This window comes from Pelmatolapia mariae, linkage group LG7 (assembly GCF_036321145.2).
Source record: "Pelmatolapia mariae isolate MD_Pm_ZW linkage group LG7, Pm_UMD_F_2, whole genome shotgun sequence".
NCBI classification, from domain to species: Eukaryota; Metazoa; Chordata; class Actinopteri; order Cichliformes; family Cichlidae; genus Pelmatolapia; species Pelmatolapia mariae.
The window spans coordinates 13620469-13635218 of NC_086233.1; the positions used below are offsets into that span (position 1 = coordinate 13620469).

The window sequence follows — 14750 nt, forward strand, 5'->3', positions numbered from 1 at the left end:
CAGCATTCAACTATGTGAATGTAGTTGTAAAACTTTATGTAAATGATATTTCTTTAGTCATATATTGTATGTATGTATCAACCTTGCAAATAACACTATGGAATTTCTTTTCATGCAGAGTAAAATTAGACTCATGAAACTCCTCATTAATACTAATTACATTTAAAGTTATATTTCGTTGGTATTTTTATCTTAGTAGTGTCTGCAGGTAGTGTCTGCTGCCATCCTCTTGGGGCACATAGAACCAAACCATGAATGAAAATATAAAACTTTATCAAATCTTTTTTTAACCAAGTGAAAACAGTACAGAGGTTGGGGTGATGGATGGGTCAACAAAATGCTGGAAAAGCATTGTCCTCTAATCTTAACCAAGAAAAATTTAAAAACCCATAGTATGATCTTTCCAATCCTCATAGCTGTCATTTATAATTGTCAATATTAATTCAACCTTAATTAACAGAGTGCAAACTAGTTACATAAATTACAAACTAGTATGTGCATTCAAAGCAGTTGTGGGATACTTCGTGTGTGTGGGCCCTGCACTTTGTTTTCTACACTCACTGAAACGGAAGCTCCCTGTCATTTTAATCTCAATTAGCTTGGAGTAAATGGGTTCTAATTTTTTAATTTTAAGGTTATTTTTGTTATATCATGGGGTAGTAGTGTTTACTGATTGGAAGGTTTGTGGATTGATGACTGGCTCGTCCTGTTCATGTACCAACTTACTCTTGGCCAAATTGAAGCTGAACTCCAAGTTGCCCCTGATGCATATATACAACATGTAAATAGCACTCCTTTGCTGTAATGCTACAATATTTTACTGTTTTAAGACTCCACCATGATCCATCAAAGACCAGCAGGTGCCTTGGAAATATGGTAGGAACACATAAAGTTCTCATGGTACCCTGAAAGTACCCATATAACTCTATATAATGTATGTAATCTATAATCTATATAATCTATCTATTTAATAAGAACAGACATGACATCTGTAGACTGACAATTTCAATATTCCTAAAACTACTATTTTGCTAATTTGACTCATCTCAATATTAAAATCAATCTAAATAGTACAATCAATATGCAAGAATTTGCATGCAATTTTATGCAATGCTATAAAATTTTAAATAATTTTCATTTTTGTGCATTTTTGTATAATTTCCAAAAAAAATCATCCAATTCAAGAAAAGAATGACATTTTTTTATTTTTATGACTAAATATCAAAATGGATTCAATTTGAACCAAACACAATGTGAGGTTTAAAGTATAGTGAGCAAAGAGCTAAGGGAGCTGACATTGAGCAATGACCAAACAGATGACATCAAAGATACAATCAGTTAAGATGACCTTTCCCTGTCAGATGGCAGGTTACAGTCCACATCAATGTGTCAAGAGCTCAGTGACTCGAAAAGACCTCAGTGGCAAACTGCTGCTCATTTGAACTGAAAGGGACCTGCAGAGGTGTGTTGGTCACCTATAAGTGATGCTTCTGGACACATAGGAGGGAGTGTATTTATAGAACCACAAGAAACAAAGCTTCTGGTCCACAAGCAGAATCGCAAAAGGTTATGGGAGAAAACCCTACAAACGCATATCAGGTTTTTGGTTTTTTTTAAATGGCTGAAAAGCCACTGTTCCATGTTTATGATGAGAGAGATGATGTGCTTTCCTGAGAAAACCACATAAGAAGACCACACATCTTGAACTCCTGCCCTACACCAAGGACACATGTCACCACATTAAGCCTGGCTTGATTTAGAACTTTTTTATAGTGTAAGTTGACAGAGAGGTGAAATTGGCTCCAGGGATCACTGGCACTTACATGTACGTGTGTGTGTGTGTGTGTGTGTGTGTGTGTGTGTGTGTGTGTGTGTGTGTGTGTGTGTGTGTGTGTGTGTGTGTGTGTGTGTGTGTGTGTGTGTGTACATTTGAGATTAGAGGTCATAACTTGTGAGGTGAAGCCAGGGTTAATGACTCTATAATAATGGCGATAAGTAACAGAGAAATTTAAATCTACTGTGCTGGAATAAAATATAAATAGTAGACAATAGGAATAAATAACAAACAGGAGAAATATATAAAGTCAAGAGGGATATACAAAATAAGAAAAATATATACAAAAAACTATTGCTTTGGTTTAATAAATGCACAAAAATATGTGTTCATGTGCTTGTTCATTCAAGTGTTACTTAAAATGCTTATAGGTCTTCTACAATCACAGCTCTCGCCAGTGTCTTATTAACATTACAAGTACTGCATTACGTACTGTAATAAACATGCATACACTTTTTCCCTGTGAGTTTCCCACATACGCATGCCACAGACTTTACATTCAGAGTGAGTGGCCCAAAAGAAAACCATTGCAAACTGACGCAAAGGAAAAGGAAACCCAGACAGTATCTGGGCTGGGGCCATAAAGGTCTTAGTCTTAGTCTGTTCTTGCAGTCAACTGGTCTCCCTTAGTTTTTGCTTCAGTATTTACTCATTATCCAAAAAGTACCTTTCATATGAGTTTTTAAACTACACATTAAATCACAAATTAGTAATCCATCACAAAACATGAAGATGCAAGCTCCTTTGGTTGTGTACAAACTGACACTTCTGTTTACTGCCATCTTTACTGTGTTAGAAATGCACAGTAATTGGAGTTATCACTTGTACCTGACTTTGCAGCATTCATTATCTTTCAGAGGGATGTTTTTAGTTACTCCAATGATTAGGATTTCACATCCCACAGATGTTCAATTGGATTGACATCCAAGAAAATTGGAGGCCAAGTCAGCACCTCTAATGTGTTGTTGTGCTCCTCAAACCATTCCTGAACCATTGTTGCTTTGTGGCAGGGGGCATTGTTCTGCTGAAAGACACCACAGTCATCAGGGAATATCATTTACATGAAAGTGTGTGGTCTGCAACAATTCTTATATCCACATGGATGGCAGGATCCAAGGTTTCTTGTTAGAACACTGCACACAAGTTAAGTGAAGCACACACATCCAGCTATCTAGATGATGTAAAAGAAAACGTGATGCATCAGATCATCAGGTCACCCTCTGGCATTGCTCCATGGTCCAGTTCTGGCGCTCACATGTTCATTGTTGGCACTTTCAGGACTGGACAAGGGTGTGCATGGGCAATATGATTAGTCTGTAGCCCATATCCAGCTTGAGCTACAGTAGCATATCTGTTGGATTGAACCATATGGACCAGCCTTCACTTCCCATGTGCATCAGTGAGGTTTGGCAATCCATAACCCTGTCACTGGTTCAACAGTGTTCCTTCCTTGGACTACTTTAGATCGATACTGACTACTGCAGATTGGAAACACCCAACAAGAGGAACAGTTTTGGTGATGCTCTGACCCAGTTATCTAACGATTAATTTTGCCATTGTCAAATCTGCAAAAAAAACTTACAATAATCCTTATTTCCTGCTTCTAACACATCAAATTTGTGGACAGAATGATGCTTCCTAATATATTTCACCCACTAACGGCTGCTATGATGAAGAGATAATCAGTGATTATTGTATATAATACTTTTCTTGTCTTACTTACCACTCAATGTTTTAATGACTAGAAGTCACATTTAACCACGTGTTCATTCAGTGCTTAGTTCAACACATTTTATCTGCTTCACAACCAAAGCCAGTGTAGACTCACCATGTAACCTAACATGCTTCATTTAACTCTTGGACATCTCAGTCAGCATCGGTGACAACCCCAACCCTAACCCAAACTCTAATCGTGGACAATCCCGCTTTGCATTTTTCATTTTTATTGCATTGTTGTCTCTGAGTCCTGGCAACCAGGGAAAAAAGAAAAATATAATTCTAACTGACACACAACAAAAACTTTTTCCTCAAAAAGAGAAGTCTGTTTTGCTTTTCTCCAAAAGAGGTTTAAGGTTAGGGTTGCCAATACCACCTATGATGACTTGAATCAATTGAAAATATTTGTCAGTACTGTCAAATAAAACCAGAAGGCTTTAAGATAGTAATGGAGTTAAATAAGATTAAGACAAAATGAGTTTCAAAGATACAATGAGTCGGGTAAGACAAAATGTTAAGGTTGTGGGTTGTGCCATATTAGATCCGTTGTTAGACCTTAAATGAGGTTAGCCAGCTCAGGAAGCCCAGGCACCCTCATCTACTACAACAGCAAAATCCCAGTTATTTATGGTACACAGAACATTCCCCAAGGAGTTCAAACACTCCCATCTGAATTAGACTGGAACATTTCAGCACTCCTATGTGCACGCACCCTCTTCTATTCAACAATTTCATCATCCCACTCCACGGCATCCCCCTGTTTATTATCCCTTTCCTCACACTGCCCCCACAGCTGTCATTTCTCTAATCATCACAGATCGCGTTGACTTCTTTACCAGCGCCCTCTGCAAAAGCTTCATCCTTTCACCCATTCATCATCATTTGTCCATCTATTTAGGCGGCTGTGCCATATGTCTCTCTTTTCCTCTGCTGAGGCTTGTCAGACTTGTGAAGTAGCAGCTTACAGAGCTTAGTTTTACAAAGACCCATCACCACCTACTTTATCCCCTGCCTGATGATTCTTCTTAAACCTTAACCCACATGCACACAAGCACCCCAGCCCTGTGTCTGATGACTCTTGGTAAAAAGCACAGTAATCTAGTCTCCAAATACCAACACTGGTGATTCAAAGCTTTGACACATAGCTGAAATGACTGTATTTAGTCTGTGTAGAAGAGGAATCAGCAGGACAAAAAACATATTCCTGTCAGAACATATTGTTTACAAGTAAACTGGGGGATGAAAGCAGGATGAGAACAGTTTAGTTGCTCATGAGGATGCATTTTATTTATTTATTTATTTAGCCCTAGACTCTGGAATAACCTGCCACTTGATCTTTGTTCTGCAGAGTCTATACAGTCTTTTAAATCCTGTCTTAAAAATCACTTTTTTTACTTTGGCTTCTAATTTGAGTTCAGTTCGAGTCCCACGACGTTTTTTACATTGCGCTGTCTTCGTGTCTTAGTTTGTTTTTATTTAAATGTATTCTATTTGTGTGATTTTGATTTTGTTTGTTGTATTTATTTTATTGATGCATGGTTTTATCTTGTTTGTTTAAACTAACTTAAAAAGCAAGTCAACCTCGGTAAACCTGGTTGCTTTTTAATGTGCAACAGAAATAAAATTTGCGCTGACCTATTTTTTGACAGTGGAATATTCACTATTGTATGGAGTAGGATTACAGTTTTTACAGTTTTTCATGTTCCCCAGAGGATAAACCCACATACTCGTGTTGATTCCCTCAGTTTTCATTTAGTCCCACGATGGGGTTGACATGTTTTGTTTCAAGTGAAATAAGAACTATATAGATTTCAATTTAAGTTTGTTCATGGTACAAAAAGGATACATTTATCTAAACTTCAGTGCAGCACTAACTTTAGTACTTTTAATTTATCAACCAAAATAATGCAATAAGTACTGGATGAGATTACATTTAACATTACATTTACACAGACGTTCATGGTCTCAGTATGATGAGTCTCCTGACTTTAGTGAGCCCCTTACTTCTTCTCTGACTGACATTGACATATTTAGTTTTTAGTGAAATATTTTAATACTTGGAAAAAAAAAAGCAGCTAAAAAAATTTAAATGTAGCTGTTCATTTGTCAAGTCAAGTCAGCTTCATTTATATAGCACATTTAAAAGACATCAAGTATCGGCTAAAGTGCATTTGTGATTCAAATATCAACTACTACTACAATGATCACATTTTGAGCAGATGTTCAGATTACCAAAACATATTTCACCAGAGTTTGGTGGATTAGCACAATCAGTTCCTGAGCTAAATTCAGACTGTGTCCGTATCCCAACATTTACATAAGGCTAGATCTATGCATAGATTCAGTGTCCTCAAACTTAAATTTGATTATTACTTCTGGAAATAATGTGTACAAATATGTAGCGGTACATTACAACAACACAAGCAAAAAATTTTGTTCATATTAGTACATTTCTTTAATTTAATGGGTCTCACAGTGCCTCAGAATGTTTTTGGGTAATGTACTGAACCCCAGTGAGGCATCTAATATTCCATTTGTCTGACAGATAAAAAGTGCTGTATGCATGGCAGTTATATAGCACAGTCTTACTCACTACTTAAAGCACTTGTAGCCACACATTTCACTGATAATTTACATAGCACTTTATTCTATGTACTATACCTTGTACCTTGTGTTCACGCAACCAACCAACAGAATAGCTGTTTACACTCGTGTCTTAGGACTATTGGAGGGAGCCGGTGGAAACTCACAGAGCCACACAAAAATACCCCGGCTGACAAGGAGATTCAAACCTAGAACCATTTTTCTGTGAGATGACAGTTGTAACTACTGTGCCACCGTGCTGCCCAAATCTGTTTGGATTTATTGTCTATTTGGATTTAGAGCATTCTGATAGCTTTAAGCATAAGACACCTACCATTCATTAAAAAGGGTCATTTGTTGCATGTGTTCTTACTTCCTGTTTTCTCTTAGGTTTTTACACTAATAAGAAAAATACATTTTAATGCAACTGCAGCATATATCTAAAAAATATGTTGTCATTGGCAGGACTTTTTATTAAATTAAAAGCAGATACATGGAACAGGAAAAAATATTGTATCGGCAGCAGTGTGTATACACTGTGTTCACTTCACTGTGGCTGCCGTGTGTGTGTGTGTGTGTGTGTGTGTGTGTGTGTGTGTGTGTGTGTGTGTGTGTGTGTGTGTGTGTGTGTGTGTGTGAGTGACGAGTGGAAATCACAGATTCTGTCTGTGTGTAAACACCAGGGGCAGCACTGAAACCATTAAACTGAGCAAACCAGAACACGAACGTCAGACTTCCCATGTCTGTTTCTCATCTGTGCTATCTGCTTCTCCTCTCTCTCTCTCTCTCTCTCTCTCTCTCTCTCTCTCTCTCTCTCTCTCTCTCTCTCTCTTCTCTCTCTCTCTCTGTGTGTGCACGCGCGTGTGTGTGTGAAAGAATGCAGACAGAGGCAATTTCCACACTGCTTACCTTAATGCAAAAGAGGTTGGTTTAAAAAGGGTGGCAAAGTTATAAATACTTTTAATTTTCAAGCCAAGATTGTTTAGAAATCCATTAAGTCCTCAGAAAAGAAGAACATAATCTTCCAATGAAGCTGTTTTTCTTTGCGTCATCAGATGCAAACTTTCTTCCCCACGCCCACCAATTAAGGATTAATTTTTCAATGCATTTGAGAGAAACGCTTGAAAAGCAGGAGGTAACATTTATAGAAATGAATTGCTGCAACAATTTTCAGATAATGTGCAGTTTATTTTAAATCCAATTGATTTGTCTTTTGGATCTTACCGTTATCTCAAGAACTGGTGATTTCAGACAAAAAAGATTGCAGTGAGAGAACAAAGTGAGCTTTTCAAAGTTGGCTATTTCTCAAGAGCTGAATTTAGAGAGATTGACTGTTTAAAGAGATTGACTGTCTGACAAGAAAAGAGGTGCTACACTAAAACTGTGAGTCCAGAGCGAAACTATTGTCTAGGCTATGAATGCTATTTGTTCTTCACATATTCTGTTCTAGTCTATTCTTAGCAACTGTGTGAAGGAATAACCTATAAACCTATATAAATATTTATTCACAGAAAGAGAACTCTGATAAAACCAGGCTTAGGGAGATGCAGCGCAGCTGAATTGTGAGAAGAAAGAGAAGCAGGAAAAAATAAGAGTGAGAATTAAGAGAAAAGAGCAAAACACAAATTACAAGAGAGAAAAGTTAATGATATGCAGTAGCAGGTATACATAAATGCATCTGGACTAAAAAGGGGTAGGTGGAGAAGAAAGGAAGGAACAGCTCGTCCTGCTTTCACACCTCAGTCTAGGAAGGCCCACAGCAACTTATAGTAACATATTGCTCAGGGTCACCTGCACTATAAAACTTTATTTTAGTAGAGAGGCCATCTATTTCTTGAACCCAAATGGGGAGCTGATTCCATGGGGGAGTAGCCTGATAGCTAAAGATTGTGCCTTCTTTCTTACAAACTCTGGGGACCAGATGTAAGCCTGCAATCGGAGATAAAATACTCTACTTGGATTATATGATATTTAGAGGTTTTTAAGATATGATGATCATTCAGGGTTAGGTGTTCTATTGACTAGCTTAGGAATGGTAGCTGCATCCAGTAACAACTCATAGACAAGAAATGAACTTGGTGCACTAGTGTACCCATAGAGTATGAAGACATCTAAAGTCCTTTCAGTTTCAACTGCATCTTTTAATGGTGAACGCTAATTTTTAGTAGCTAAATTAGTCACTTTTCTACCAAGGCTCTTCTTGCCTCTTATCTTTGTGTTAGCTTGTTTCTGGTGCAATGATATTAAGGTCTCCTGATGTCTTCTAGTAATTACAAAACAAGGAACATTCCTTGCAAAAGCCTATGAAGTATTTAATTCAATGCATCTGTTTTTCTGGAATTCATTGACACTACGACCCCTGTATGTAGGTTTTTTTTTTTAACCAAATAAGCAACCCAAATAACAGTTTGTTGTTAGCTGATGCACAGATCGCTGGTGGCATATTGTGTGTTGGACATTTTTGCCCTGAGGCTCCTGAAATAATATTTGGGTCATGCAAGGGACAGATTCACACAGCAGCAGCACATAAAAGTGTCATATCAGTTTTCTGTTTACAGCTGTGCTTTTGTTAGATAATCACATCTGCCCACCTATTCTTCCTGTCTGTGAATAATTTAAGTGTGCTCACAGTACACAGCTAATCAAACAATCCTAGCCACAGTGTTGAGACAATTCCCACTGAAAACAATAATGCCTCAGCTGCAGAAATGAGGAAGAGTATAACCAATTCAATGGTCAATATTGCTACATGCTCCAGTGAATGAGCTCATGTGGAAACAGCCCCCACTGGAAGTAATGGGAAATCTGAAATTCATCAGTTTCAATTGATTATTGTAATGGATTAGGGCAAAATGGACACGACCCCTACCGCGACACCAATTTATCATCAAAAAGGCGATTTCACTCACTTAACTGGAATGGTGCAAAACATATGGCAGCTGTTTATTTTTTACCCTAAAACATACAAAAGATTTGTGCCCTATGAATGCATTTGATATTTATTAGATGAGGTCCTAAGTTGGAGAATGAAGATGTCTTAGATACTCCACCATAAGCTAATGCTGCAGCATTTCTCTTGCAATCAGTTTTAGAGTAAAACTGTAACATTATCTCTTAGACTTTGTTTGCAATAAAACGTCTGCATGTAGAAATCATAAGTCAGGTTGCAACAAACTCTAAGTGAACTCTACTAATGGTAGGTTAATTTACAATTATTTTATCATTAAAGGCTGGAACTATAACAAAAACATATCTTTTAATTAATTTCAGCTGGTACTATCAATATTCAACAGTTTTGTTTTTATTTACCATCTCTGTAGTCCTACTAGGGTTTTATTTTTTTAGTTTGTTTATTTTTCTGTGTTCATAGGCAGGCTGACATATACTTATGCTCTCAAGGCATTGGATTTTAGGAAATACAAGCTTCTGAGGGTGGAACTTTTTAGTTAGTCAGTATTATTGTTTAATATTTAAATTACCAACTATAATATCTCCAGATATCTGCAAAAGCACCTTTATTCTCTGACCCACAAGGCAACCTCTGGGGCCTTTGTGCCAAAAACTGCAGTTCTTCTAATGGGCATTTGATGTCAGTTCCAAGAGCAAGTCAGTCCCCATAGATGCCCATGTTAAACTGCACAACTAAAATAGCATTAAAAAGCATGTATACAGCCTGGTAAAAGAAACCATTTTGGTAAATGGAATGATTCTTATATAGCACTTCTCTAAATGGTAATGGCCTGTATTTGTATAGCGCTTTACTTAGTCCCTGTGGACCCCAAAGCACTTTACACTACATTCAGTCATCCACCCATTCACACACACAGGTGATGGCAAGCTACATTGTAGCCACAGCTGCCCTGGGGCGCACTGACAGAGGTGAGGCTGCCGGACACTGGCGCCACTGGGCTCTCTGACCACCACCAGTAGGCAACGGGTGAAGTGTCTTGCCCAAGGACACAACGACCAAGACTGTTGGAGCCGAAGCTCGAACCGGCAACCTTCCAATTACAAGACGAACTGCCAACTCTTGAACCACGATCGCCTGTACTCTCCTAGAGCACTCAAAATCCTTTATACAACATGCCGCATTCACATAAAAACATTTTTTATGCTTAAGTTTTATACTTAACTCTATTATCTATCTTAACTTTATTTGGAAAGCACTAAATTTTAAACTTAGGTGTCTGACTGCATTGACTGACAGGTGTACAGACACAAACAGATTAAGGCAGTTGCTATGTGCTCATGTCCAATAATGAGTGCCACTGAACTCTCTAACATCTGTGTTTAGGGTGCTGTTGCCATTAGGATCAAATTAGTTTAAATTAAATTATCTGACTAATACTTTGGCTTGCTGTGAAAAATTTGTGCACTTATTAGCATTACATTTTTTGTCTCTGTGTTGCACCTGTATAGTTTATGGATTGCTTACTAACCAAGCTAGCTAGTTTTAGCTCAAGTCCACCTTGTCATCCAAATATTGTCACTTCTTGTTCCTGAAAATGAATAAACACAACTGCAAGTCCATCATTGTTATCAGCCCGTACTCTGAGCCAGTGTCAGAATATGCACTGTATATGACTCCATAATAACACAGAGACCAGAACTCTAGAGTTGTCTAGTCTCTGTGCTGTAATGTGATCTGAAACATGACTGAAACTTTTCCTACATACCATGCAAGTTAAAAAAAATGTCTGAAGCTGGTCAAAAAGGACTTTTTCAAGAATCTTAGTAAACACAAAATGCACACAATTCTAAGTGAAAGTGTTTATTATTGAAGGGGGAAAAAATCCAAACCTACATGACCCTATGTGAAAAAGTGTTTGCCCCCTAAACCTAATAACTGGTTGGGACCGTCAGGACTTAAAAAGCCAGTCCAAAGTCTTCATTTTGTTTTTATTAACCCATTCAGAGGTAGACTTGCTGGTGTGTTTTGAATCATTGTCCTGCTACTAGGTCATGAACAGATGGCCGGACATTCTTCTTCAAGATGTTTTGGTAGACAGCAGAATCCACAGTTCCATTTACCACAGCAAGTCTTCCAGGTCCTGAGGCAGCAAAAGAGCCTCAGATCTCACTACCATCACCATATTTTACTATTGGTATGATGTTCCTTTTCTGAAATGCTGTGTTAGTTTTATTCCAGATGTAACGGGAGTCAAATCTTTTTGGCTCTTTTTGGAGGGGGGGGGGGGGGGGGGGGGGGGGGCTAATGTGAGATGAGCCTTCATGTTGTTTCTGGTCAGGACTGGTTTTCTCCTTGAACCCATGGATGACATTTTTGCCCAGACTCTTTCTTATTGTTGAATCATGAACTCTGACCGTAACTGAGACATCCGAAGCCTGCAGTCCTTTATTGTTGTTCTGGGTTCTTTTGTGACCTCCTGGATGAGTGCCATTGGAGTAATTTTGTTAGGCCGGTCACTCATCGGAAGCTTCACTGCTGTTCTAACTTTTTTTCTGTTTTGTGTATAATGACTCTCACTGTGGTTCAATAGAGTCCCAAAGCCTTAGAAACATCTTTGTAACCCTTTTCAGACTGACAGATGTCAGTGACTTTGTTTCTCAGGTATTCTTTAAAGCGTGATATGAAGTGTTGCTTTTTGACGTCTTTTAGCCTGTTTTACTTTGTCAGACAGGTTCTATTTAAGTGATTTCTTGACTCAGCAGGTTAGGCCTGAGTGTGTTTAATGAAACTGAGCTCAGCTTTCCAAAGCATGTGGTTAATCACAGTTAATTCATGATTTAACAAGAGGGGCAATTACTTTTTCACACAAGAGCAGGCTTGGATAACTTTTCTGAATTAATCAATGAATTCATCATTTAAAAACTGCATTTTGTGTTTACTCAGGTTATCTTTGTCTAATAATAAGAATTTGTTTGATGATCTGAAACATATAAGTGTGAAAAATATGCAAAACACTATAAGGAGGCAAACACTTTTTCACACCACTGTATATACATATACATATGCGATGATCATTAACAGAAGATAATATTCACCTCCTTTTCTTTTTTTCTTTTTTAAGACAGTATGAGAGGTATTTGGTAATAATAAGTTATAAGTTATTTTGTACTTCTGTCCAGCGCTTTGGTCAATGTTGCTGTTGTAAGTAAATGTGCTATATAAATAAAACGAACTTGAACTTTGAACTTTTCCCCCTCCTCACTGCATTCATCCCAGACTGAACAGAAATGAGCATCCTCACATTAACCACACCCACTCACATTTACACCTCCCCTATTTTCTTCACCAGCTCTGTGTTGTCTTGTTGTTTGTCTTTAAGTATTTAAATCCTGTGATGTACCACTCTAAATGTTGTATTCCAATACTGCTCACAAAAAAGAGAAACAAAACTGCTGTCAGATCCCTCAGTAGATGGTGAAACAAAGTTTAGAATGTCTGACTTACATTACGTTTGTAGATACAAAAAAACTGCATTAAAGGTGCAAGCATTAAAAAGCAGGTATTGCTGGTTAAGATAGCTGTAACTGACCTTATATTGACAACTCTTTTATCACCAAACTGCTTTACTGCAAAAAGCAGCTTTCAGGACAATTAGGTATCGAATGGAAATGTCTCAAAAAACACAGACGCAAGAAAAAAAGCCAAGCAGTAAGATGGTTTTCCCCTGACTTCAGCAGTCAGGGTGTATAGAGCTAACGTTGACCATTTCTCCTCAAGCACATTAGCCACATCAGTCAGGACCTGAGAGATCAGCACCCTGTAATCCACAGGCATCCATCTCGTTCAAATTGCAGCCAATGCACCTGATTTCAAGGCCGAAAGGGATTTTTAGCAGGGATTATAGGCTGCATGGGAAAGAAGAGGGGGCTCAATGAACCCAACTGTTAGAGACGATAGAACGAAGATTAAAGAAAGTTATAGTATTGCTTATCAATTTTACACAATTTTACATAAATTTTCCTCCTCTCCCTTCATCTCTGTGTCCTCAGTGTTGACTTCTTCAGTGTCACTGCATGTTACACACTAAGTTGTGGGTTCATTCCCTCTGCAAATAGATGGCAGAACCAGCCCAGTTCTTAACTGCTCTGACATTATTGCAAACTCTAGATTGATTTCTCAAGCTTATCATTACAATATCAAGAATATTAAAAGATAAGAAAACTAGCTAAGACAGTAGAATAGGTAACTTCAGCTAAGTTAACATGATATAGCTAGCTAACACCCATAGTGTATAGGAGACTATCTAGAGGTTATAGTGATAACATAGAGTAAATTAACTCAATGAAGTGTGGAATTATAGTGCCTGTGTCATTTTATTGACTGCTGCAGCTGTCTACCATAATCATTATCAAAATGATCATTATCTGTTTTTATATGTTTAACATTTCAGAAATCACTCAAAGAAAATTCTGAAGTGGAGTACAGACTGAAGGGAAAGCCCCTACCACCTAAAAAACATACCAAATATAATAATATAATTATATATTATTATATTATTATATTATATATCATATATAATAATTCATTAAAAATGGTGGAACATTTATGCCGGCTCTGTCCAACACTAAACAAAAATAATAAATAACAGATAAGAACAGTGTCGCCCTTAAAGCAAAATTTTTAAAGCGGTTTCCATCCTCTAATGTAAACCATGACTGGAAAGGCTTGTCATGAGTAGTTAGTGTAAAAGAGGATAAAACACACTTGACTGGTTGTCTACTAAGCTTTTACATATTACAGAGCCTGACTGACTGGTTTTAGCTTATCACAGCTACACCATTGTCAAGTCAAATGTCAGCCAGCAAAAAACAAGAATTTGTAGTACAGGCATTAGGTAATTTGTTTAGTCAAATGCAAAATACAAAAATTAAAGAAATATTTTTGAAATATTTATCATGTCTATATTAATGTAATGTCATATAACTGTATTAAAATGAATCCAAAATATGCTAATATGGATAAAGAATTTTCTAAACTTATAATCTGGTGTCAGAGCTTTTACATTCTTTTATTATTTAAAAGAAAAAAATCTGAGCTTTTAGGAAAATATCTAAATTTAAGTGTTTTAAGTTAGCACTCATTTTTTTAAAGACTGTTTGAATAACATTTAAAGTAAACCAGAGACTACGCAAAATTCAGAGGTAGCAGTGAAGCAAGGAAGAAGTAAAAGAAACAAAAATGAAAAAAAAAAAGTCTAAACTAAAAGCTTTCCAAGGTCATTTTCTTCTTCTCATTAAAACAAATGAAAGAGGGTGTGAGGACTTACCTGAGGTGTTCAGACAGATGTTGTGTTGTTCTTTTTTTCTGCCAGGAGCAGGCTGCTTCAGTGTGACACAAGGTATAATGCCAACAGCACAGCTTCAGCATTCAGCATCCGTTGTACCACTATCCTCACTGACAGCCTCCTCAGCACACACACACTGTAGTAAGAGCATTGCTCCTCCTCCCTTTCTCTCTTCATTTCCCCCCCTCCCTCTCTCTCTCTCTGTTCAACTAAATCCGTCCACTCTCATTTCATCAGCAGAAGATGAAATGGTGAGGTCACAAGTGCTGCCAAAGTGAGCTATTTAAGTCAACCTAAATACAATTCACCATGCAAAGTATTTGTACTCCACTGTATCTCAGATACAAATGTTGCCTTTTTTT

The 14750-nt window shown here is 37.4% G+C and overlaps 1 protein-coding gene across 3 annotated transcripts in view; it reads right to left on the reverse strand.

Annotated features, from left to right (window-relative positions):
- Positions 1 to 14499, reverse strand: part of rph3aa (rabphilin 3A homolog (mouse), a) — a 36867-nt gene extending 22368 nt beyond the window's left edge. For all 3 annotated transcript variants that reach the window (XM_063477994.1, XM_063477995.1, XM_063477993.1), the window contains exon 1: positions 14371 to 14499. In XM_063477994.1, coding sequence (XP_063334064.1) covers positions 14371 to 14471 — 101 coding nt within the window. In that variant the 5' untranslated portion in view covers positions 14472 to 14499. The remainder of the gene's footprint in view (positions 1 to 14370) is intronic.
- Positions 14500 to 14750: the final 251 nt, after the last annotated feature.